Raw genomic sequence first — 24,608 nt, 5'->3', positions numbered from 1 at the left:
TGCTTCTCAAGCTCTCTCTCTCTGGTTTGAGATGGTATATTATGAACAACAATGTGTAGTGAAGGGATGTGTATACATATACATACATACATACATATATATATATATATATATATATATATGTGCATCTGGGGGAGAGGAGGGAGGAGGACGAGTCAAACTCAAACCAGTAGTAGGAAAGTGTCACATTCCAGCAGCTCTTCAACTGAATCAACCAGAGATGCCATCATTATTAATCATTAATAATTATATATATAATCAACTGTTAAAACACTTGACGAACTCGTTAACAATTTGTGCTTATCCATTCATTTCATATCAATAAATTGAGTTCAAAGCAGGAGATCATTAAATCGTGGATTAGTGCAATAATACTACACTATAGTGGTGCGTATTACGTTATTTGATCGTCAACTTGGAGTACTTTGAATCATATTAATTAAAAGCATCCACTTTTGCAATCCTAATTAGTGCTCCTAAGAGCCGCCCGCAAAAAGCACGCTTGCAACTGCACCAAGAAAACTTTATATTCCTCTTCCTCTTCTTGTTTTTTTTTTGGTAAAAAGTAAAAGTAAAAATGCATCCAGTATCATAACCTTTTCTATGATATATCTAAACCGTAATATCATTTTCTTAATATATCCAGCACCTCGAAAATAATATTAGGGTGTTAAATATACCATGATAATAAAATTAGGATGTTGGATGCACAATAAAAAATTAATTAGAATATTGAATATACCTAAAAAATAATATCAAGATGATACTCCTCCGGTCCTTAATATAAGACCCATTTAACTAGTTTGATTAGATTAAGGAAGTTAGGTAAGTTAGTTAATTATAAGAAAAGTGACATATTTTTTCTAAAACACCATAATCATTTTTTTTAATACCTTCTCTCCCTCTTCTACTTGATTATGGTTGAGAGAGTATCTATAGGGATAATTTAGAGAAAATTGATAAATATGAGAAATGGGTTTTATATTTAGGACCAAAACCAACTTAAGAATTGGGTGCTATATTAAAGACCGGAGGAGTACATTATTACCCTACCTTTTTAAAAAATACCAATCCTGTCGTTTGAGTGCCAACGTTTTGTTTTGTTTTGTTTTTTTTCCTTCATCTTAATATAAATACAAATAGGGATAATTTTAGACACTATGCTGAAAGAGAACAGCTATCTAGTTAACTATTCCTTTGATCCTATTTATAAGACAGAAATAGAAGATTTTTCTTGATCCTATTTATAAGTCACTTTATTAAAGTTTTAGTATGAATGTACTATTTTATCCTTTATTTATTATAATGTAAATGGTTATTTTTTTAAAAGGTGTATATATTAAATAAGGATAAAGTCGAAAAATTATTATATTTTAATGAAGAACTAATGTAATTTAAAGTTTTTCTTAGTCTGTGTGAAGTGCGTGGGAAATGTCTTATAAATAAGACTAGAAGAGTATCATATGATTTAATTTACTTTGGATCCTGCTGTTTTAAAAATAAATTAAATATTATAAATTCATATATTCAATTATTAAAAAACTAAATATTATAAAATATTGTATTTTTTTACAAAAAATATTGAATTCATGCACTCACGTATAATCTTCATATTTATATATTATAATTTTTATGTAATGAGAATATTCCACTTGATAATAAAAAATAAGCAAAAGAAATGTACAATATAATAATTTATTTATTGAAATTTTTATAATTTTTATTCTATTTTTTAAAATTTTTTCCTTAGTACACTAAAAAAATAATATATTTATTTAACTTATAACAGTTCAAATTAATTAATACTCTCACAATGAAACTTTGTTGGGCTCACGCACTGCAAAATTAACACTGATGATATATAATGATCAGAGTAACAAATAATAATCATATAGGATGACTGAAATGGGGGGGAAAAAAAAACTGGTATATAGAACCCGGAGAGAGTATTTTCCAGGGAGAATCACCGTAAAGTCTTATGTAAGAAATATAATAACTCTTCATTTATCAGGATTTTTTGTTAGTTTTTGTTAGGACTCCATGACAATTTTTTTTTTTCCAATATTATAAAAGTTTATGTAAGTTGGATCTCAAAAGCTTATTGGGAATAGGAGATACCTTCGAACTCAAAAAATACTTATAAAAATACTTATATATTGGCCCGGTTTTTTTATCGGTAGCAGAATTCAAACTCATGATCTTATAAGTTACTAGCTGACTTTTTATCAACTAAATCAATTCTTATTAACCATGGCAATTCTTTAAGGAGCGCAACAAATCCATGGAAGCCACCACAGCTTGCATTGGGGTCCAAAACAATGCATTGATGTGATCTTTCATTCTGGCAGAGCTTCTCTCCACTAGATGACTGTTTTAAAGCGCTCATTTGACTCTCTTTCTAACTTTCAAATGACCAAAAAAGAAAAAAGTGAAAAAATTGATGCGATTTGAACAATAATGATAGCACATCCTAAAAAAATTAACATGTTGAGAGAAATATTCAAAACTTAAATAACTTTAGAGGGGCTTCGCACGTGATAGGATACTAGTTTTTTTGCGGAAATCATGTACACCATCTTTTTTCAATCATATATGTTCCGTCGTTTTTATGTCTTTCCAATGTGCAAAGTTGCTAATCATTACTAATTAATGAGGTTAGGCCAATCAATTAAATTAAAGCAAGTGACCCAAAAAGCGAGTCCACAAGTTCTTCCCTCCACTCAAGATAATCCAGGAGGAAAATTTCGATGGTGGTTTGAAACACTATTGTCCTCTGACCATGCTGATGTCTGAATTAAACCTCATTTTTATAATTGACGCTAAATATTGTCTTCTGACCATGCTGATGACTAAATTAAACCTCATTTTTATAGTTGAACGTTTATATCAAATAATGGATGCCCCATGGAATCAAATTGTGTTTAGAGTACTCTTTTTCAAAAGAGAAAGTAATGGGCATGCCATCAAATTGTACAAAATGCTTCCTAAGTTAGGCTTTCACAAACAGGAGACGAACAAGATACTACAAGGTAAGCATTCAACAACTTTTAGGAATATGGGATTCATGAGTCATTAGAACACAGGACCTCAAATCAAAGATGCCTAAATATTGAACCTGCTTTTATATAGTACTCCTCCGGTCCTTAATATAGAACTCAATTCTTGAGTTGATTTTGGTCTATATGACCCATTTATCATATTTATCAATTTTCTCTAAATTACCCCTATGGATACTCCCTCAACCATAATCAAGTAGAAGAGGGAGAGGGGGTATTAAGAAAGATGATTATGGTATTTTAGGAAAAATGTGTCACTTATATCATAATTAACTAACTTACCTAACTTCCTTAATATAATCAAATTAGTTAAATGGGTCCTATATTAAGGACCGGAGGAGTATGAAGTATTAATTAAAAGGAAAATATTCAGATTGGTTGAGACCATTGACGGTTCCAAGAGGGCACTATGATTAATGAGAAACACATTGGTTTTGCACTGAGACATGGTGGTGGGGTCATTATATCAGATCTTCGTATACAGGAAACAAGCACGGGACCTGTTTTTGTCAATTAGCATATGATCACTTCCCCTAAATAAATTGTGATGCAAGACATATGCGGTGTTTGGCAATCTGAAAAAAAAAAAAAAAAAAAGCTTTTGGTCAGTTTGGCCCAAATATCATCCAAATACCCAGATTTTTTTACAAAACCTCGGTTTGGCCCCAAAACCTCGATTTCTAAAAAAGCAAAAAATTTTCACTTTTGGGTGCAAAAAAGGTGATCGTTGGAGTAATAATTATCCCTTATCAGAAGGTATCAACGGTATTTGACAAAAACACTCGTCAAGATTGAATCAAAAGCTTCCTCTCTTCTTTTCAGGAAAATCCTTTGCCTTCGCTCCTTCTAAAACTCGACAAAATGCCCTACCACTAATGACGTCGTTGTGGGCTCGCAAGAGCAAGCACTGGTGAGGTGTTTCTCAATTCATCGAAAGAAGATCATGCATTGAATTGTCCGATTCGTCCATCCCTCGTTTGCAATCTTCGTTCCTCACATCGTTTGATCGTGGTTTGGTGAGGTCGACGTGTTTGGGTTCATGGCTTAGATCTAGTGCTCAGGTAAGGTCTCTCCTCTTCATTAGTCATTTTCTTTACTCATGAACTTTCTTCATTCATGCATTGCATTGATCTGTCCATCCTTCAAATGTTCCTTGCTTGTGGTTTGCTTTTTCCTCTTCAATAATCTTTTGTTCATGGCATCGTTTGGTCTTGTCATTTTCGATTATGCTCTTCCTTGTTTCATAGCTGCTTGTGGCTGTTCATTGGAGACAGAGGATCTGTTTCATTTTCATATTTCCTCCTAGCTTTTTTTTTCCAAATAGATTTTACGTTCACTGGTGGCTTGATATGTTTGTTTCAGTACTGGCTTCATTTCTTTTTCCTCCCACCTTCATATGTTGCTTGCTTTGTTGAATCCATTTGATTTTGTTAGTGGCAGTCTCACCCAAGAGGGGAGTGAATTGAGTGAGATATAAAAATTGTGTAATTAAAAATGAATACTATCAAAAACAGAGAATGTAAGTTTAGGAAGGTTTCATCGTAGAGAGACAAACACAAGGTTTATACTGGTTCGGTTTTAACCACTTGACCTACGTCCAGTCCTCAGAACACCTCTGAGTACTCCACTATCTTCCAAGATTGATCAGGCTCTTGGTGCCTCAGTACAGTAATTGATTCACTCAATCACTCCCCCTTACTTCCCATAAGGTTACAAACCCACACTCAAGAGTCCACACTCTTGAGTATCACACTAATGTAATCAATGATAAGTGAGTAATCTCTCTTTCAGAGTGTATAGAAGATAAACACTGATGCTCAATAAGATTGAAGGAACAGAGTATTGAATGCAGTAGTAAATGATCACAGATGGTAGCTCGGGTATTCAATTCAGTTCATTAATGCTTCTTCACGCCTTTTATAGTTGAGGTTGTTAAGTAATTGTTAGACGAAAGAGCTTCTAGCCGTTGTGACTCCGTTCGTGTGTTTTCCCAGTTACAACGGTTCCGCCATTAATGCTTTTAGGCTTTTGACACAGTAGGTTACAGGCTACGTAATCAACCGTTGAAGAGCCGTTGTGACTTCTCTTCGTAATCTGCAACCATATTTTAAACTTCAATAAGTTAGACCCTGCAGTGTAAGTAAAACTGAATGAATGATAATCTGATTGCTCAATGATTCCGGGTGAAATCAAAAGTCTGTTAAATGTGCAGAAAAATAATCTGGACAGTTTGATCGAAGTGATGATCAATCACTGGTTGATCGATCAGGTTATCGATAAACGGAGTTAAAGTTCTTTGGATCAGTTAAAAAAGATTATCGATCAGATGATGGAACATTGATTTATCGATCAAGTGATCAATAAAATGCAACAGAAAAACTTATGCTGATATGTAAACCAGAGTCCCTTTGAATATAAATCTCTTAGCAAAATAGTCATAATGATTATGCAAGCTAAAGTCAGTCTGGAAGTACCTAGATAGGTGAATATGAGAAGTATTATAGCTAACTGAAATTAAACTGACAGTGTTCCATGAGCGATCAGTTAATCGAATATTTGTTGATCGATCAATTTATTGATAATTCAAGTGTTACAGAAATGAAACTTTAGTGCATGTTGATCGAACACATTATTGATAAAATTATGATCGATAATGTTATTGATAAAAGTCATGTGAAAAGCATTCAGTGAAGAGCAAAGACAACTAGAATTATCGAATAGGTGATCGATCAATGAATGTTCGATCAACTTATTAATAAACAGTGAAGTAAAGAACTTGTTCTGATGTTGTTTATCGATCATGTTATCTGAAAAGATATTATGTAGAAAAGTTAGATTATCGATAATGTTATCGATAATTTAGTTGCAGAAAACTAAGTATGAGCAGCTAGAACAAAAATTATCGATCATGTGATCGATAACTTGGTGATCGATAAGGTTATCGATCAACAGTCTATAATGAGTACTTGCAATCAGAGAGTTAGAGCACTATGTTCGACCATATTGTCGATAAACAAATGATCGATAATATGATCGATAAATAATGGCATAATCAATGTGCAGAACAGGTAGAGTGTCTTACCATTTATCGAGGTTGTTATCGATCACTGATTTATCGATCATGTGATCGATAAATACACTTCAGATTTACTTCTTTTTATCTGTTACTTGTTCGATCATCTTATATTATCGATCAATGGATTATTGAACAGCTTATCGATCAAAACATCTAACATTTTACTGATTTGCACTGAAGATTTATCTGACAGCTTATCGATAAACACTTGATCGATCAAATGATCGATCAACACACTTAACTATTTTAATCTAACTTTGTTATCATCAAAACCATAATCCTAACAGATTTTGTTGCTTGCTTCAGTTTCGTGGTAATATGATTTTGTAAAATCAAATTTGGCTTTTGGAGACAGAGGGTTTATTTTTGTTCAATCTGTTTAGTTATGATAGAAAATTAGAAATCATTTTGCTACAAAAAAAGAAGTCATGATTTGCGTGTTACTGGAGACAAATGATCTTTTTTTTTGACTTGTTATTTTTCCATCTAAAGTTTGAGACGGTCAATCCCAAATATCACTAAAAAGGAAGGTTATTTGTGTGACCTGTTGTTTGCATGATTTTGTTGCATGTTTGTTTTGAAGAGGATCTGTTTGCTTTGAAATTCATGTGTAGAATACAAACATACATATGAACGAAGGAAAAATGATAATAAGATTGAAGATCCATAGCTTATATGGACAACTATGACACTTGTCCAGTATAATGAAGAGGATTTGTTTGGCTACCACCAGAGGTTATTTTATAGATTGTTGCATTATATAATATGGTTTTTGTTATTTTAGTTGGTTTTGACTTGACCAACTTGTGATGACTAAAGAGTTATAATTGTTCTATAGCATAATGAGAAATAATAAAGTCAAAGCTTTGTGCAACACAAAAACCACAAAGGTGTTTATTGACTTGTGCAATTGAACAAGTTCAACAAGGAGAAAGAAAAGGTACTAGGTTAATAAAGAAAGATTGGGCAATTCTTTTTGACAACTTCACTGCAAAGATTCGGAGAGTCTATGTGAAACCTCAATTTAAGAACAAATATGATTCCCTATAAAAGAAGTGCCAAACATGGGATAAGTTGCTTTGTGAGACAGGTTTTGGATGGGATACTAAGAAGAATACTGTTAGTACAATTGATGATTGGTGGGAGAAGAAATTAGTGGTAATGAATTAAGTTATTGCAGCGTACATTTTCTCCCATGTTAATGTTTTTTGTATACTTTATAATATTATTGGTGTTGAATGTGTAGGAAACTCCAAACTACAAAAAATTTAGAGAAAGATGACTTCAATTTTGAGATGAATTAACTCAACTATTTGGGACTTTGGTTGCAACTGGACCACAATCATGGGGACTTTCTTCTATAACAATTCCAAGTGAAGAAGCACCTGATGATGATATCGAAGAAGGGTGTGAAGATAGTGATGAAATTTTAGCTACATCAACTGGCATAAGTGGGAGTTTAACTTAGTGACCTTTAATGAAAATAGTAGAGGTAGTGGGGGAAACAGTAGGATAAGGCAGGAAAATAGTTTTGGGGCTACAACCATAGGTGAGGGTCAGCCTAGCAGCTCACTGGGGGTCAAAAAAGGAATGATGCCATGAAGAATAAACCATCTTCCACTATGAAAATAGCAAATGCACTAAGTAGGATTGTTGAAGTAAATGACATTGATTCTCATCGTCGAGTTGATGTGGTTTCACGAGCACAAGCTAGGTGGATGAAAAAAGAAGCATGTACTTATGAGACATCAATTACGGGTATCATGACTCACCTTAAGACAATTGATGAAACTTTCAATGATCCTGATTTGTTTGCACTATGCAAACAACTCCTTATGGACCGAGCGGAGGCACGAGAAATGTATGTGGTTCCGAAAGATAGGAGGGAATAGCTTGTGGCCTTTTTGAAGCATTCCACTAGTAATTTATAGCTTGTTTATTATATTAATGACTTGTTAGGACCTGACTGTCATAATTTGAGTAGGTAGTTAGGAATGGTGTTAGCATTAGTATATGTGTATCACATTATGTAACTATTGAATTGATGTATGAATCAGACAACTCATTACTTTCTTAAACGTTTCGTAATTTCAACTTGAGGATTCTAAACTTTTATGTGTATGTGCACAGGATAAAACAAAAATGGATGATGAAACTAAACTTGTGGAAGAGTATGCTAAGCGACATCGAAAAAAAAGGTTTAACCAAGTTGCAGTATTGGTCGGTGGATACGCTACTCTTTATTTGTGTAAAAAGCCTCGACATACAATTGTTTACACCAATAGGGCATGGGTAAGAGACATTTTAGAGGGCAATCACACTCATTGTTATAATATGTTTAGGATGGAAAGAGATGTATTCTTAAATCTTTGCACAGAATTGCAATAATATTGTCTAAGGGAAACTAGAAATATAGGAATACATGAATCAGTTGCAATATTTCTAAATACCATTAGCCATGAGTTTAGTAGTAGAATGCGATAGGTATTTTTTAATTTTTTACGTTTTATTTATATTTAGCTTAGAAACACAAGCATTGTTGACAGCAATCATACATTTGATAAAGGTAAATATTATTTAGTTTATGCTGGCTATTCGACGCCAAATAGATACCTCGACCCATATAGATAGGAGTGTTACCATTTGCCTGATTTATGAAGAATATCTACACTTGAAAATGAAAATGAGGTCCTCAATTATTTTCATTCAAGTCTAAGGAGTAAATTAAAAGAACTTTTAGAGTTTGGAAAAGTAAGTTTGCAATCATACGAAACATGTCATGTTATAACTATCAAACACAAGTTAAAATCGTTTGTGCGATGATGGCTATACATAATTTTGTTAGAACAACATCTATTATTGATCCTGAATTCATTAACTATGAAGAGGGTACTTATGCACAAGAAGATGTTGATGATGGAGTTAGATTTTCACATGTACATTCATTAATACAATCTTCATCTTATGTGGCACGAGTTCATGACTCCACAAGAGATAAACTTGTTAATTATACACAAAGATAATAGTCATGTCTTTTTAATATTTTTTTTTGGTGATAATTTTTAATTTTCTTTTATTATGCATTGTAGTATGTAGTTAAAAAACTATTACAAAGGCTATATATTGATGCAACCTTTTAATTATTATGACACTTCTTTTTTTATATTCTTTTTATTAATGTTATACCTTACATTCTCACAACAATTATTAATTAATTTAATAACTAATAAATTGTTTTAATGTGTGTTTGTTCAATTTTGTAAAAAAAAAATCATGACATTTCATGTCTATAATTTAAAGTAAAATAATATTTTCTGTTGGCCAAAAAAAATTCATTTTTTTCAAAAAACATTTTAAATGTTATTTTATAAATATATATGCACATACTAACATTAATTAATTAATTAATTATATTTTTTATATTTCATTTATTATATTGATGAAAAAATTATTAGCAAATTTATTACTTCAAATGATAATACAAATTAAAATTTATCTTTTATGTAATTATCATTATAAATAAAGAAGAAATAGAGAAAAGAATCATACAGAGGAAGAGAGGATCAAGAAGAGAGAGTATTTCTCATTCCATTCAAGTGTGTTCAATACATTATATATGGCCTCTATTTATAGGCACAGCTTTACACCTTCGATACACTCTACAGATTACATGATAATATGAGATAATTGAGGGATATAGAGATAATGGGAAATATTAGAGACTATAGGAGATAGTGGGAGATATATGGACATCCACAAAGATATTATTATATTCATAACACTCCCCATTAGATGTCCAATATATATGAATGTGCCTCGTTAAAAAACTTCAACTAGGAAAAACCCTGTGGGATAAAAACTTAGCGAAAGAAAAAGAGTACATTATTCATTGATACACTATGCAATGCTGGCTCATTAAAAACCTTGCTAGGAAAACCCAGTGGGACAAAACCATAGATAAGGAAAAAAGAGTACAGCGTGTATCAACTCCCCCTCTTGGCAACATTAGTTGACATCTTGGAGCCTGCAAAGTCTAATATAACGAACAACCCTTCCAAATATTGTAATGAGATAAAAACGTCAAATATGAATTTCATAATCTTCTGAAAATTATGAGACAAATAGTTCTTTTATGGTTTACCCATACGTAGATCATACTATGAACTCTTGACATGAGGATCAAACAAAAATACTTTATCTATATAGCCATTAAGATTAGTCTTGGATACCTTCAAATAAAACAATATTACCTCCATGGCACCCGTAAAGTAATGAAGAATATTTTTAATTCCATTCCAACATCTTCATGTCGATAAAAAAACTATATCATGCTAATCAGCAAACGATATATCAGATTCTGTATGGCTAGATATATATGCTTCAGTGATACTAAGATATGGTACTTCTGGACCAAGTTTATAAATGCTTCGGTGATACTAAGATATGGTACTTCTGGACTAAGTGTTTATTCATTACGTTCTGGAGGTCTAAATCGATATTTAGTCCACATCTAAAGATCTTGCAACTAATAAAACATATAATAGATGTTGCTCATCCAAATAATAAGTGTGACTTATCTATATGTATTCTTCTGAAATGTTTCATTTCAAATTTTTTCCTTTAAGTAATTCACAACTATTGAAAACTCATCAGGAGTTCTGATATTATCATTATAAATAGTACTGATAACAGACTCATTTTGAATCTTTTCACAAACAAACATGTTGGAATATGTTTACATCATTCCTTTAGTCGATATTAACCACATATGTCTCATATAGAGATTTACCTGAATAGTGTTCTTGAGAACATAATTGTATGCTTTTAGAAACTTAAATCCTTCAAAAATTTTCATACATTATGATCCATATCTATTCATATATTGGATCGTTTGAATTTATACAAGGATTTGAATCTTTCAGGGATTCATATAAAATTTCACTATAAAGTGAGTTATACGTTATAGTTATATATTTCTAAGATGCACATGAAAAAATTTCATTTATTACCAAACTGCCAAATTGATAAGATATGTAATTTAATCTACCACAAGACTTTATTTCTCTTTATATTGTACAAATGTTTATTTACATAATACTAGCATTACACTTCAAGTGCATAGGCCAGGGATACACAAATCCCTGTTACATTGCGTCTTTTCTTTTCTGTTGGCCAACCATTTTTCTATCTGTATCTCATGACAGATTTATATATAAGATCCTCATTGGATCACATGATATCATTAATAAAATTATTGTCGATAATTTTATTCCTTTATCAGTCCCCTTTTCTTTTATGACATAACATATCGAGATTTCTTTATTGCTTTCAGACACTTAAACCTCTTCAAGGGTCAAACAATTGTGTCTTAATCTTTTTTGCAATTCATGCATCCTTAGTATGATCATCATGATCATTTGCTCCTTTTTCTTTTCTTTTGGAACTGATCATAATCTCATGCTTTTAGCATGTTTTCAAGAATAGGAGTACTTTTAGCTGGAATATAAGAATTAAGAATTCTTATTTTGATCAGTAATTACATTTGGTAGATATTAATAATATTTTATGAATGCAATACTTTATGAACTTCTGGTTCATACTACTATATCTGAGGATCTACATTTGATAATAAAAATACATTCTATATATTCTCTTTTCTAGCTACACATTTTCTCCCCCTCATATTGGGAACATATAATGTAGATCTCCCAAATCCATAAATCTCCTTTAGAAACATTATTTTGTTTCATTTAGAGACAAACAAGAATAAGGAGATTTTATCCAACAGTGATCCCAACTTACTTTTAATATCTATCTATGTGCGTTATTGCGGTGGAATAATAGATATCACACGTTTTAAGATGAAAAATGTCTGGCTCTTGACCAAAAGCCAATTATAATAGGAGAATTCACAATACATTGTTGGCTTGATGCATTTATGTGCAAAAATATATCAAATCAATCATCCCAACACTTAAATGGGAATTCTGTTCTCATAAACTCTGATCTAGCTACTCATGGAGGCTTTTACTAAGCATATAATCATTAGCAACATGAGGAACAATCACTAGCAATCTCAACGAGAATCATATTGATTTCATAATAAAGAACTTATGTACTCAATGTAATTATCTGAACATATTTGCAAACTTCAAGTTGCAAGTTGATCATAAACACCAGTAACCATTTTATAGATGCATCTTTCATTTACAGAGTATTACTTTGGTCCACATGGTGTCTAAATGGGCCTATATATAAAGTTGATACATTATAGATCTGTACGGATCCAATTCTAAGCATAGCTAGTGATGTTTTCTTTGAGAACAAACAACACATAAAAATTCTTGAATTATATATCATTTTTAAAGAATCATCTGGTTCTTTAATAAATGACAATGCACATTTTTCATGATATTTTACATCGTTATGATCTGGGATGATCTAACTGGTCATGCCAAACTATAAATGTATAAACTTCTGGTTTATTATAAAATTATTCTCGATTATTGGTAAACTTCTTGTTACCATGTCATATTATTCATTTTTCACCTTAATATTTCATAAGGAATATGCTATCAATTATAGATTTTATCTTTAGGATAATGAATCATGATATAGCTCTTCTATAGCGTTATTTTTCATCTTTTACCTAATGGTAAAAACTTGTGCACTCATGGAAGGTTGAGCGCCATTGACTCTCCTGGAGCCTTTTCTAAAAAGAATATAAGATATAAGGAATGACATTAATATTAATAATAACAAATTCCATTCAATATGATTCATACTTGTATTTCGACAATCTCCCCCTCAAGTATGAGTCATATAAATATATTTTTCTTATTTCTGTATTTCAAATACAGTGAATAATAAATAGTAAGCTAATAACATATCTTTAACTTGAAAATCTAAATGCTTCCTGATTCATATATAATAATGGATTTCAATCCAATTAAGTTATCACCTTAAGACCCTTTGATAAGCAAATATTCTAATATAAATATTTGTGGGTCATAATTTTTCATTATCAATTCCTTTTCTACCCACAAAAATAATGGGGGGAACTACATTAGTTATTCAAGAACTATATCGATTTTGTTACTGGTTCTTCAGGAACTATATCAACATTTTGTTACTGGTTCTTCAGGAACTATATCAATCTTTTGTTATTAGTCCTTCTGGAACTATATCAATTTTTTGATTACATATAGTTCTTCAGGAACTAAAATATATTATTATTTCACTATATGATGTACTTCACTTTTTGTTATACCCTTTTTTTTTTCAAAATATGAATTATTTTTTGAACAAAAAATATATTTTCTCGATATTTCTTTATTCAAAAACTTTATTTCTTTGTATATATTATGTAATGCTTCAAAACTTATTCATAAATTTATAAACTCAACAAAAAAAAATCTATAAGGACTAAAATCAAACTATATAGTTAGGAAGATTTGAATCATAAGCCTTTAGGGCTATTTATAAGTCATTAGTTTTCAAGACTCTATATTGGAAATTATATATATTTTTAAAGATCATTTGTGTCACTTCATATTTAAACCATAAGCCTTCAGGGTTTTAAAAATATCACAAGTTATTATTTTCATGTCATTCAATAACATGAGTGTAATGGCTGCTGGCCATTTAGTAATAACAAAATTATAATATTAATAAATGTCAAATTGAATGTCAAAAATATATGAGAATAAGATAAAAATAAAACTTGAATTTCAAATTAATTAAATGTAACATGAAATAAAGAGAAAAGATAAACTTTTTTACCAATACATCCTTCACTATATAGTCATTAGTCTTTTGGGCTACATTATTTATAATTCTAATTGTCATAATTTTTCTTTTATAAACACACTATATAATGATCCTTCTCATAATCAAAACTATATGGCTTTATACCATTTAATAAAGAAAATAAAGATACATGGCATCTAGCTATTTAATTTCAAAATAAAAAAATTAAAGATATATGGTTTCTGACCATAAGATAAAACTTTGATGTTATATGGCCTCAAGCCAATTAATAAAATAAAAAAATTAAATATTTATGACTTTTAGTCATAAGATAGAAAATCAAAATTATATGAATGCGAACCATTTAATAAAATAAAAGAAAATTTAAATATATATAAATGGCTTCTAGCTATAAAATAGAAAATTCAACATGATATATATAAATAAAGAAAAATTAAATATATATATGGCTTCTGGCCATAAAATAGAAAATACAAATTATAAGGCTTCTAGCCTTTTAATGAGATAAAAAAATTCAAATATCTATGGCTTCTGGCCGTAAGATAGAAAATTAAATTTATATGGCAACTATCCATTTAATAAGATAAAACAAAATTATATATATATGGTTTCTGGCCATAAAATAGAAAATTCAAATTACATGGCTTCTAGCCATTTAAGAAGATAACAGTAATCAAATATATGTGGCTTTTAGCCATAAGATGGAAAATTTATACATAAATACTTCGAGTTATTTAATAAGATAAAATATCAAATATATATGGCTTTAAGTTATTTAAAAAAATAGAGAATTAACCCCATATATATATGGCTTCTAGCCATAAGATAAAAACTCAAAGTTGTATAGCTTCTGGCTATAATATAGAAAATCAAAATCATATGGCTTTTAGCCATTTAATTTGAAAAAAAATGAAAAATCTGAGTTATATGGCTTATGGTCATTTAATTACAATGAGATGAAAACTTAGAATTATATGGCTTCTGGCCATTTAACTTTAGATGGCAAATCTTTATGGATACTGCTAGTATCTATTGGAACTTTGAGTTCCATCGAAATAGTGACGTCAGGTCAATAAGAAATAGAGGGGAAAAAAATCTCCAATCATAGCTATAGAACCCGATGTTTAAAACAACAGTAGATAATCCTTTTAATTCCATATAATGGCTTAGATTATCTTAGATAAATTGAATAGGAATACAGATACTCTGAAACACCATATATATATATGATGCTCGAGGTATTTTTATTTGAACAGAGCAAATGATACTCTAGAAAAATAATAAAGATGATGCTCTAAAATTATAATGGGGTAGAAAAGTATATCATACACACTTTGGTTAGAACTTCGTGCTGATAACGTATTATAAATAAAGAAGAAATAGAGAAAAGAATCATACAAAGAAAAAGAGGATCAAGAAGAGAGAGTATTTCTCATTCCATTCAAGTATGTTCAATACATTATACATGGCCTCTATTTATAAGCACAGCTTTACACCTTCAATAGAATTTACAGATTACATGATAATATGAGATAATTGAGGGATATAGAGATAATGGGAGACATTAGAGACTATAGGAGATAGTAGGAGATATATGGACATCCACAAAGATATTATTATATTCATAACAATTATTATATTAACTTATATATTTTTTTAATAATTTGTACTTTAAAAAAAAAACTCCTAATAACAACTATCCAAACACTCTCACTTTATCAAAATCATTTTTTCATAAAATCTATTCCAAAAATCACTATTCTCCAAACTTATGTATTTTGTAGTAATTTGCAGCTAAAAAAAATACTTTTGATAATAACTATTCAAATACTCTCACTTTATCAAAATCATTTTTTTCCCCATAAAATCTATTCTCAATCACTTTTTTTTTTTCTATTGCATATATGATTATGATAAATGGGATATTAAAAGAGGTAGTACTATAAACGCATAAAATGTCTCTCATTTTGTTAATTTACTCTTTGTGAAGCATGGGGCTCACACGGTTTAGATGGAAAAAAATGTATAAAAATACCAAATGCATAGTGCGGCACAGCCCTATTACCAGAAGATGCCACTGGAGTCATCCAGTAAAACGAGTTACCTGTAAAGCTGGGCTGGTGCCAAACCTGCGCGGTAAAACTTGATGAAGAGTTGTGTATTCTTCCCGCAAAAAATTATTATTCAGTTGTCTTAACACGGCAAATACAAAGTCTTCCACAAGTATATGCACAACCCATAATTTTGCAAGTCCTTTCTGTTCATAATTTCCTATATCACCAATGGCATGCATAGTATGAATTCAACATTACAGTGTGCTTCTGAAGCTTCCCGGCGGTAGTTCCAGCTGGGCAATGAATTGGTTTTGTGCTGGCAATTAGTCTCGCAGAGCTGGAAAGAATCGAACAATGATAATCAAAGAAGATTCAGATCACTCTTCCATCATGTTTCGGGTAACACGCAAGTTTCTCAATGCCTCAGGCACTTGCTGCCCACACTGCTCTAGAATTTCAATCAGTGGTCCGACATGTTTAGTGTCTCCTTTAGTTAAGAAACTGTGCAGTACACCATTGACACTGTGGCGGGCCATCCTTGTTAAAATATGCGTATAACGTTCAATAGAGGGTACAAAACTGGGTAGAATCACTATATCATACTTCCCTATATCTGCAGTGGAGATATGCTCAAAATCAATCAAGGACACCGCTGGTTTCGTTCTGCTATCTGAATCCACACTGTACAATATTACATAGAATAAGGAACAAAGAAACATTTGAGTTATGGCGTAGCTTTAAAAGGAGAACAACTGATAACATAATGAAAATGAGATTATTCCAACACTCATGCACTAAAAAAATGACTTTGATATAACTATCTCGGAGACCTCAACATCCTTGTGAATACTACCCATTTTTCTTTTACAGTATAAAGACCGCTCCGCTTTAATAATCACATGATTTAGCAATCTGCCTGTGGCAGAACCAGCCTCAGCAAATCGACACTGCTAATGATGACTACAGTAAAAGCTGGCCATTGATAAATCTAGATCATCATTTATGTATAAGATTCACAGATCAGGCCAGAAGTTAATAAACTACTACTGTGTTGGTAGGCTAGGTTTCCTTTTTTTTTTTTTTTTGCCCCCCTTGCAATAACTAATCTTTTCAAGATAATACATATCAATTTGAAATTAAAATATATAAAGAAGCGCCTCCTAATTTACCTATCATTATATATTTGTGAATCAGACCCAACTGTAAGGGAATAGCTTCTGGATTTGAGTGCAGCCACCAACTTTGACTTCACAATTTTTCTTACGATATATAACACATCTAATTTACACGTCTGGCCACTCCAACACTGACCCAAGGCTTGGATGCTCTGCACAAGTTAGAAGATTCACAGGGTTATGCAATGCATGCAACTAAAAATGTGAACAGTTACGTGCATGCATTTTTCAGAGTTGCAGCTAGCAAGAAAAAGGAGCAAAACACGCCTGTGCATCTTAAGAATGATAACGGGTTTGCAAAACATGGAAAGGTTACTACTAGATAAAAAGTTAAAATCTCAACAAAGGCAACAAAATTAAGCCCAAACCAGACCAAGACAAACTAGCTTCATTGATAGAAGAATAGTTTAACCATTTAGCGGTTTAAAAGATATATTACCTCCTGTTCTAAATATAAGATCTAGTTTGTAGCTGGATCTTATATTTAGGACCAGAGGTAGTAAAATGTAGATTTATGGAGACCAAAACGGATTTGGGATTTGATAACAAGAATTTTAAGTTACTTGGAAAAATTCAAACAAGGATATAACACTGAAAGTACTCCTAGGATATTGGTTTGGTATATAAAACCAATGCAAAGCCCCAATACAAGTGAACACCAGATATTGGTTTGGTAGATATCCATAAAAGCCCGACACATACCAAGACCAAGATCCTCTTTGAAAATAAATCTAAAAGATAACCTGAAACCTAAAGAGAATCTACAATCAACACATATTTGGTTGAACTTTTCCTTCAATTGAAAATGAATCCATTAATAAGAAGAAGAACAAGACAAGTGCAGAACAAGGATTCCTCCACAGGTATGATTCGCAAACCAATCATCTATTTGCTCTGCGGATCTTTCCCACCCCCTTACAAGCATGTATGTGGTACCCCCAAGCAAATTACTAGCGGAAACCGAAAGGGATAACTCTTCTCCAATGAAGATGCACAGGAAGAAACATCTGACAAATTTCTCACATTCTATCTACCTTGGACAGTAAGGGACTTGCGGGTCTACTTTTCCTACCAACAAAGAAGGATTACCAAAGAAAACAACATATCAATGGAGTGGAGGATTGGTAGCTGTTGCTGCTTTTCTTTGAAGCACTAGTCCTTGCTGCTAAACTTGAATCTTGTATTAACAGGCTACTTAAGGACTAAAATTAATGAAACAATATAAGAGGAAAGCAATTGCTTACTAAATTAAATGAAAACAAAATTTGAAGCTAAGACAGAACCAGTATAGCCTGGTGCTAATGCCAATAGCCATAATTTAATTAATTAAATACAAAAGAAAGAAAACAAGCTTAGTATACGAGAATGTATACCTCCTGAAGCCTTTCTTCTTCAGATGCACACGTTTTTACAGTCTGGACAATGCAAGAACTTTGACTTGTAACTGAACCATTAAGAGATAGTCTACAAATAGATCCTGCCAAAAGATATTGAATGGTTGGGATAGATGAATAATGGGCACAATCGTTGAAAACCACAAGTCGGGGAGCCCCAGAAATAGAATCCTTGATTGATTTTATAGCATCAACGTGGCCATCGCTAAAGAAAGAGTTCAGCTGATCAACAACCTATACAATATCACAACAAGGGTTACTGAAATTATACACTTTTTTTCTTGGGGGGGGGGGGTTGAGAGAGTTGATTTTGTGGAATTAAAAACTATTGAATAATAAATACAAGGACATGATATCCATTGCTAAAAAGGAAAGGGAAAAGTACACAAAAGTCTCTATCACAAAATAGTTGCTATAAGTAATCGACATAAAGATATTTTGATCAAAATAGCAGTACTTGTAACGCATCCTCTGCTATCCAGGAGCAAGTAGATTTTTAAATATAAGGGAAGATCATGTAATTTAAACATATCTCTTGGGAGAAGAGTGTATGTTACCCTCTTTTAAAAGATAGTAATAGTACGAGTACTAATAAATAAGCATGCAGATAAATGGAAATAAGAAGGAAAACTTCCATGTACGGCAAAATCAATAGAATTATTACCAGCATAGAGACACTAGATATATTGATAGCCTTCAAAGAAACAAGTTCCAAAAGCCTTTCAGGAGTGGAGACAAGGAACTCTGGCTCACAGCATTTCAGACTGTAAAATACCCAAAAAATGGTGAGAAGCTGAATAAGATGCCAAGGATAAGTTTATGCGTGTACGTATTCAAACTATCCTACCTAGATATAGGATATGCTTCCAATTTTCTTAACTGGTCCCTACAGGGACCAAATGATTTTCAGTTAGAAAATCACATTTTATTAATAGCTTTCCTTTACCTTTATTCTTTTGTCTTTCAATTTTAGTTATTAGTTTCTATTTTTCATTCCCTAGGATTTTGTCATTGTTCTGTTTACTTTTTGCATTCCAATTTGCTGATTTCAAGGGATTTGAGGGCAGGACCATTGCCATTTTGCCCCTGATATCTATATTCTCTGAACTATTTTGCAAGCTAAGGAAACTATCAGAGTAATTATTGATTCTGATTTTAAGCACTCCCCAGATCGAAAGGCTACTTCTTGTCAAACTCATTCAGGAATAAAAGGCCTCGCTAAAAGATGAAGTTGTTCATTTGGATACAGCGCTGAAGGATATAAATATAAATGACTTATAGTAAACTTGTAACTACAAAGCACTCTCTTCTACTATTCGCATTATGTGCTAGAGCAGTAAATTCCCCACTGTTCAGCTGCCAGATAATTATGGTCCAGACTCTTTTTGGTATTTCAAGGGAATGATGTATAGGTTCAGGGAGGTTGGGAACTCTTGTATGCCACCTATGGAAATAGCAAAAAGAGAAAGGTCCGGAGGAATTGTACTATCTATGCTGTTATTTGGTGTCTATGTGATGGACCCGAACATGCAGCCAAGACGTAAAGGAGAAAGAAAGGAGAAGCAGAAGGCAAAAAAGAGGGGATGAAAGAAAGAGAAACTGACAATAAAACAGAAAGCCTAAGGGTAGAACTGAAAGACAAAAGAGAAAAGAAGGGTAAAAGAGCGGAACCACTGTGAAAAAGAGAAGGGAGTGGTTGGGCAGCAGAGTTTAGCAGGAAACAAAAACTGGGGAGAAGGGGGGGTGGGGGAGGATGAAAGAAAAAAGGGGAGGGGGAGATTTAGACAGAGAGAGCCAGCCTCTTGAAAGTTGGGCTACGGTGTGTTTTGTAGAGAAGTGTTGGTGAATCTTTGTGTTAGAGGGAGATATTCACTTCAGATTGTTCAGTTGTAAGAACTTACTCACAAGGCTCTTTTGCATTATAATACGAGCACCTCTACTCTTTAGTCTTTAGCCATTTCTGAACTGTGCCGTGTTGATAGGAGAGTCCTATCACTAATTTGGAAAGAACTGCAGAATCTTTTTGAATAATTTTCTTCCCCTACATCTTCTGCAGAAATTCGGTTTTTTGCTTTGTTATATCACTCAGGCAATGGTTTATTCCAACGTTTTTCTTAAATAGGAAGAGATGTTTGAGAGTTTTGCTTAGTTTAATTTTGTCTCCCAATTCTTCCATTTTGAAAAGTGCAGTTTATCATAGAAAGAGATGTTATCATCAACTCCCGTACTCCACAACTTTCTTTTGATGCTAAAATTTCTTCTTCCATTATTTTGGGGGGAAAAAAAAACAAGAAGAAGAAGAAATACACAAACACACATTAAAATATTTCAAACATGCACTGCACTCATGTGAGTCTGCAAAAGAGCAGAAGAAAATTTCAAAAAACAAGGATGTCTATTATTTCCATGCAAAAAAGAAAAAGGAAAAAAAGGTGAGAAAATCATATCCATCGCTCTTTTGATAAAAACATGCCATCTTCATCTTCAGATCATTTTAAAAATTTAGCGATCTTATTAGACCAGAGACATATCAGAATAATTAAAAAATCTCTTTGACATTAAATTTGAATTGAAAACAAAATGGACTATGCATTGCCAAACAGCGATAACAAATATTGTATATGCCCCCAATTGTGCTGCCTTTTGATAACAAGCATTGTTATGTTACAGAATTATGTTACAAAAGCCCCAAAAAAAAAAAAAAAAAACACAGAGAGAGATTCACTCATTACCCTTGAATCTGGTGGTCTAAGGAGGCACCTGGATGTATACTCACTGTATGAATCCCAAGAGGTTTCAAAGCCTTGCAGACCAAGCGGACCTGTTCATCGATTTTTCAAATTTAAGTATAGAAGTTACAAGAGAACAAACAAATACACGGTAAGAAATAATCCATGCTAACAAGCAATGTTAGTTCTTCCCTTCTGTTAATGTTGTCTCAGCAAAAACAACAGCAAAAGGTATCATGAATGTTGCATCACAATAAGTAAACTATTAAACAAGGAAACTTAGAAGCATCAGGAATACAGACAAGAAAGAAATTTACCCTAAAACCCCAGGGGGAGGGGGGCAACAAGAAGAAGAATTTCGACTTATAGTATGAAATAATATATAAATATGACAATGAAAGATTATCTGCAAACCTTAACAGATTTTTCTTGGGAAGGCACAAGAAATAGAAGAAAGGGACTGCCAAAGGATAAGCCTTCTTTCTCCTTTCTTGCAATAGTATCGGCAGCACTAGAAACCATCCAGGCAATTTGTTCAGTGGTAGCAGAATTTCCACCGGTCTCCATTATATCTTTCCCAGTAGAATAACATTTCCAAAATTCCAATCCCCATGGGTCAAAAAGCAAAGAGTCTCCCTCTTGATCAGTGCAAGCATCATCATGCCGCAGTGCATTTTCAATTGAACTTAAACACCACAATAGAAATTTTGAAGGGGACTCAGGGTTTTCACATTCTTTTCCCTGGGGACCACAAAGGCACTCCTTCTTAATCACCTCAATATTTGTTCTTTCCACGTTAATACATTCCTGCCCCAGGGTGGCTGTGACAGATTTTTTATATTCATGCTTCAGATCTGTGACTTCATTTCCCCCTAACTTGTTAATTTTTGGAATATTACCTCCAAGCATGTCTTTCGTTCCAGCAGCACTCTCCCCACCATCACACCTCTCATCTTTCTTGGAATGGGTTTTCTTTTTAGAACGCTTCTTTTTAAATTCTGGTTTTCCTTGTCGGTCATTGAATGGATCATCCGGAGTAGGCAGGCTAAAGCACATCCCCTGCAATACCAATGAGTAACTTAACATTATTTTACAAGAGAACTTGTCATATAACTAGAACTCGACAACAATAACTCTTAATATGGACCATAAGGCATTCCTCACATTCTTCAAGACAAAGAAGAAGATCGTATGATTATGCTCAACTTGATGAGCCTCTATAGCAGCATTCCCAAGAATTATTATACAGATAAAATTTACCAGAAAATTTTTATATGCCAGGAGAACTAATCAGAAGACAACTAAATCCCACATTCCCACTTTCTCTTTAAAGTGGATAAAAAAATAATTTCTCGATGAGAAGATAGGATAGTAATTGACATATCAAATAAGGGCCAATTAATACCCTCCAAAAACAAAAAGCTAATACAACAGAAAATAAACCAGGCTTTAACTCAAAAGAGCCTTCTAATCCCTTTGAAGATCAACAAGGGGCGTCCCGGAAAAGAGCCATTTGCAGGAAGACCCATAAAGATGCCATCAAATGATCCTTTCCCAAAGATGTAGCAGAAGGAATTGCTTATTCAATAGTCCGGCATTCTGTTCCAATCAAAGACACCATAAACAAGCAAAGGCTGCACATAGTGCCAGAAAATACAGGCTCCTTTTGCTTCCATAAACCCATAAACTTAATATCCCTGCATAACAGATAATTTATACAGCTAACATTGGTGGAACACCAACAGGAAGTTTTCTTTCTTATCAGTCACGAAAGCCCCTTGCTTTGATACTCAAACTATCACTCATCAGCTGCAAATATTAATCAATACCAAAAAGAAGGCTTCTACTAGAGCAGCTTCACTAGACATGACAATATCCACAAGTATGGAAAGAAAAGAAGAAATGCTTTAAGCTTCACTTTCGGTTTTTCACTTATAGTCTTGTTATAATGGAATCCTAAGAATAAAGTCTTCTCAAATGTTTCACAAAAATTCCACCGAGTGTAACTACCAACCAACGGTTCCTTGAAACAACAAAGTGCCACAAAAAAGCTACCATTTCCTCAAACTTGTTCCCAGAAGTTAACAATACGCAGCACTATTGCTATGTAGGGAGTACCTGGCACATGCGGCGTTTTCCGGAAAGGCGGCGCTTCTTGGCGGCGATGATGGCGGCCACCTTGGCAGAAACGGAGGAGGAGTCATTCTGCTTTCGGAGCTTCTTGCGAATCGATTTGTTCTTCTTCCTTCTGACAGCGTCCTCCCCCTTGGCCATTGCCACAATACAGTGAAAGCAATGCTCTCACAGTCGGAATCGGAGCGGCAAGTGGAGGTTATGCTCCCAGTTTGAGGGCGCGGCCCATGAACGCATAAACGGCGCCACTACCAAAGCGCCGATGTTGGCGGCGCCTTGTTGGGAAGCACGAAAGGATTTCTAGTTTTTTTTTTTTTTTTTAAATTAACTCAATCAAATATTCATGTAAAAGAGGAAATTGCAAAAAAACACTTTACAATTGTAAAAACGCAGATAGGGACCCTTGACAATTTTACTTTGGGTTTTGACAACTTCATGACATATTATCATTGTCAAAAGTTATAGTAAAGTTGTCAAGGGTTACTATCTGCATTTTTATAATTCTAAGGTCTTTTTTTGTATTTTTCCCCATATAAAATTCACATAAAAAGCACTGGTTGTTTTAATTATTATTTGGCAGTTGTTAATTTGATAGATTGATCATAGAAATTCTTGTCACATGGATTATATCATAGGGATATTTGAATAGAATCCAAATAATGGGTTCAAAGTGATTTTCAGTATACTAAGTAAATATATAAAAGAATTTGTCGATTTATGAAAAAATACTTTTTAAGAAGAATTTTCTGGAATACTAAATACCTCAAATCTGACCCCAAAACAAATGATTTACTTTATTTTTAATGCTTTATCTTTTTTTAGCCAGAAATAAAGGCTTTATCAATTTATAAGTTATTTATTGTTTTGATATTTATCATATTGTTAAATACATATGATGGTTGGAAAAATAAATATATCTGATGACTGTATAATGGTATATGCCTTTATGGGAGGAATAAAGCTATGTTTAAATCAGATTCAGTGGGCTCGAAAACAAATTAATAGTTTGATTTTCAATTTAGTCTTAAATATAAGATCCTGATCTATTTTGTATTTTATATTTATCTATTTTTTAAAATAATTTTTATACTAGTTGCACGTATTAAAAGTTCTATTACGTGGTAGTTTTAGCTAATATACATAATTAGTAAGGGTATTTTAGAAAAAAAATAACACCTATATATCACAAATAACTAACTTAACTAATTTTCTTAATCTTCC

The 24,608-nt window shown here is 32.5% G+C and overlaps 1 protein-coding gene across 1 annotated transcript; it reads right to left on the bottom strand.

Moving 5' to 3' along the window:
* Nucleotides 1-16,191: 16,191 nt before the first annotated feature.
* Nucleotides 16,192-23,628, bottom strand: LOC114736724 (probable ATP-dependent RNA helicase ddx5). The gene is made up of 7 exons (XM_028924591.1): nt 23,373-23,628; nt 21,669-22,313; nt 21,258-21,346; nt 19,190-19,289; nt 18,505-18,759; nt 17,126-17,283; nt 16,192-16,637 (listed from the first exon to the last, which is right to left on the bottom strand). Exons 1-7 carry the CDS (start codon nt 23,526-23,528, stop codon nt 16,334-16,336), a joined length of 1,707 nt encoding a protein of 568 aa, XP_028780424.1. The 5' UTR covers nt 23,529-23,628; the 3' UTR covers nt 16,192-16,333.
* Between the last annotated feature and the right edge of the window lie 980 nt (nt 23,629-24,608).

This window comes from Neltuma alba, unplaced genomic scaffold (genome assembly GCF_004799145.2).
Source record: "Neltuma alba isolate B1F8T4 unplaced genomic scaffold, ASM479914v2 tig00013363_pilon, whole genome shotgun sequence".
NCBI lineage: Eukaryota > Viridiplantae > Streptophyta > Magnoliopsida > Fabales > Fabaceae > Neltuma > Neltuma alba.
Note: the sequence above shows the minus strand (reverse complement) of the source record. Positions and strands in the feature narration are given on the sequence as shown.

What these genes read in the sequence shown, in the direction of transcription:
- LOC114736724 (XM_028924591.1), bottom strand. Translation starts at nt 23,528, where the DNA reads ATGGCCAAGGGGGAGGACGCTGTCAGAAGGAAGAAGAACAAATCGATT. An exon ending in CCCAAGAAAAATCTGTTAAG is followed by an intron (nt 21,347 to 21,668) that starts GTTTGCAGATAA and finishes ATCGATGAACAG; the next exon opens with GTCCGCTTGGTCTGCAAGGC. An exon ending in AAGAAGAAAGGCTTCAGGAG is followed by an intron (nt 17,284 to 18,504) that starts GTATACATTCTC and finishes TAACTTGTGCAG; the next exon opens with AGCATCCAAGCCTTGGGTCA.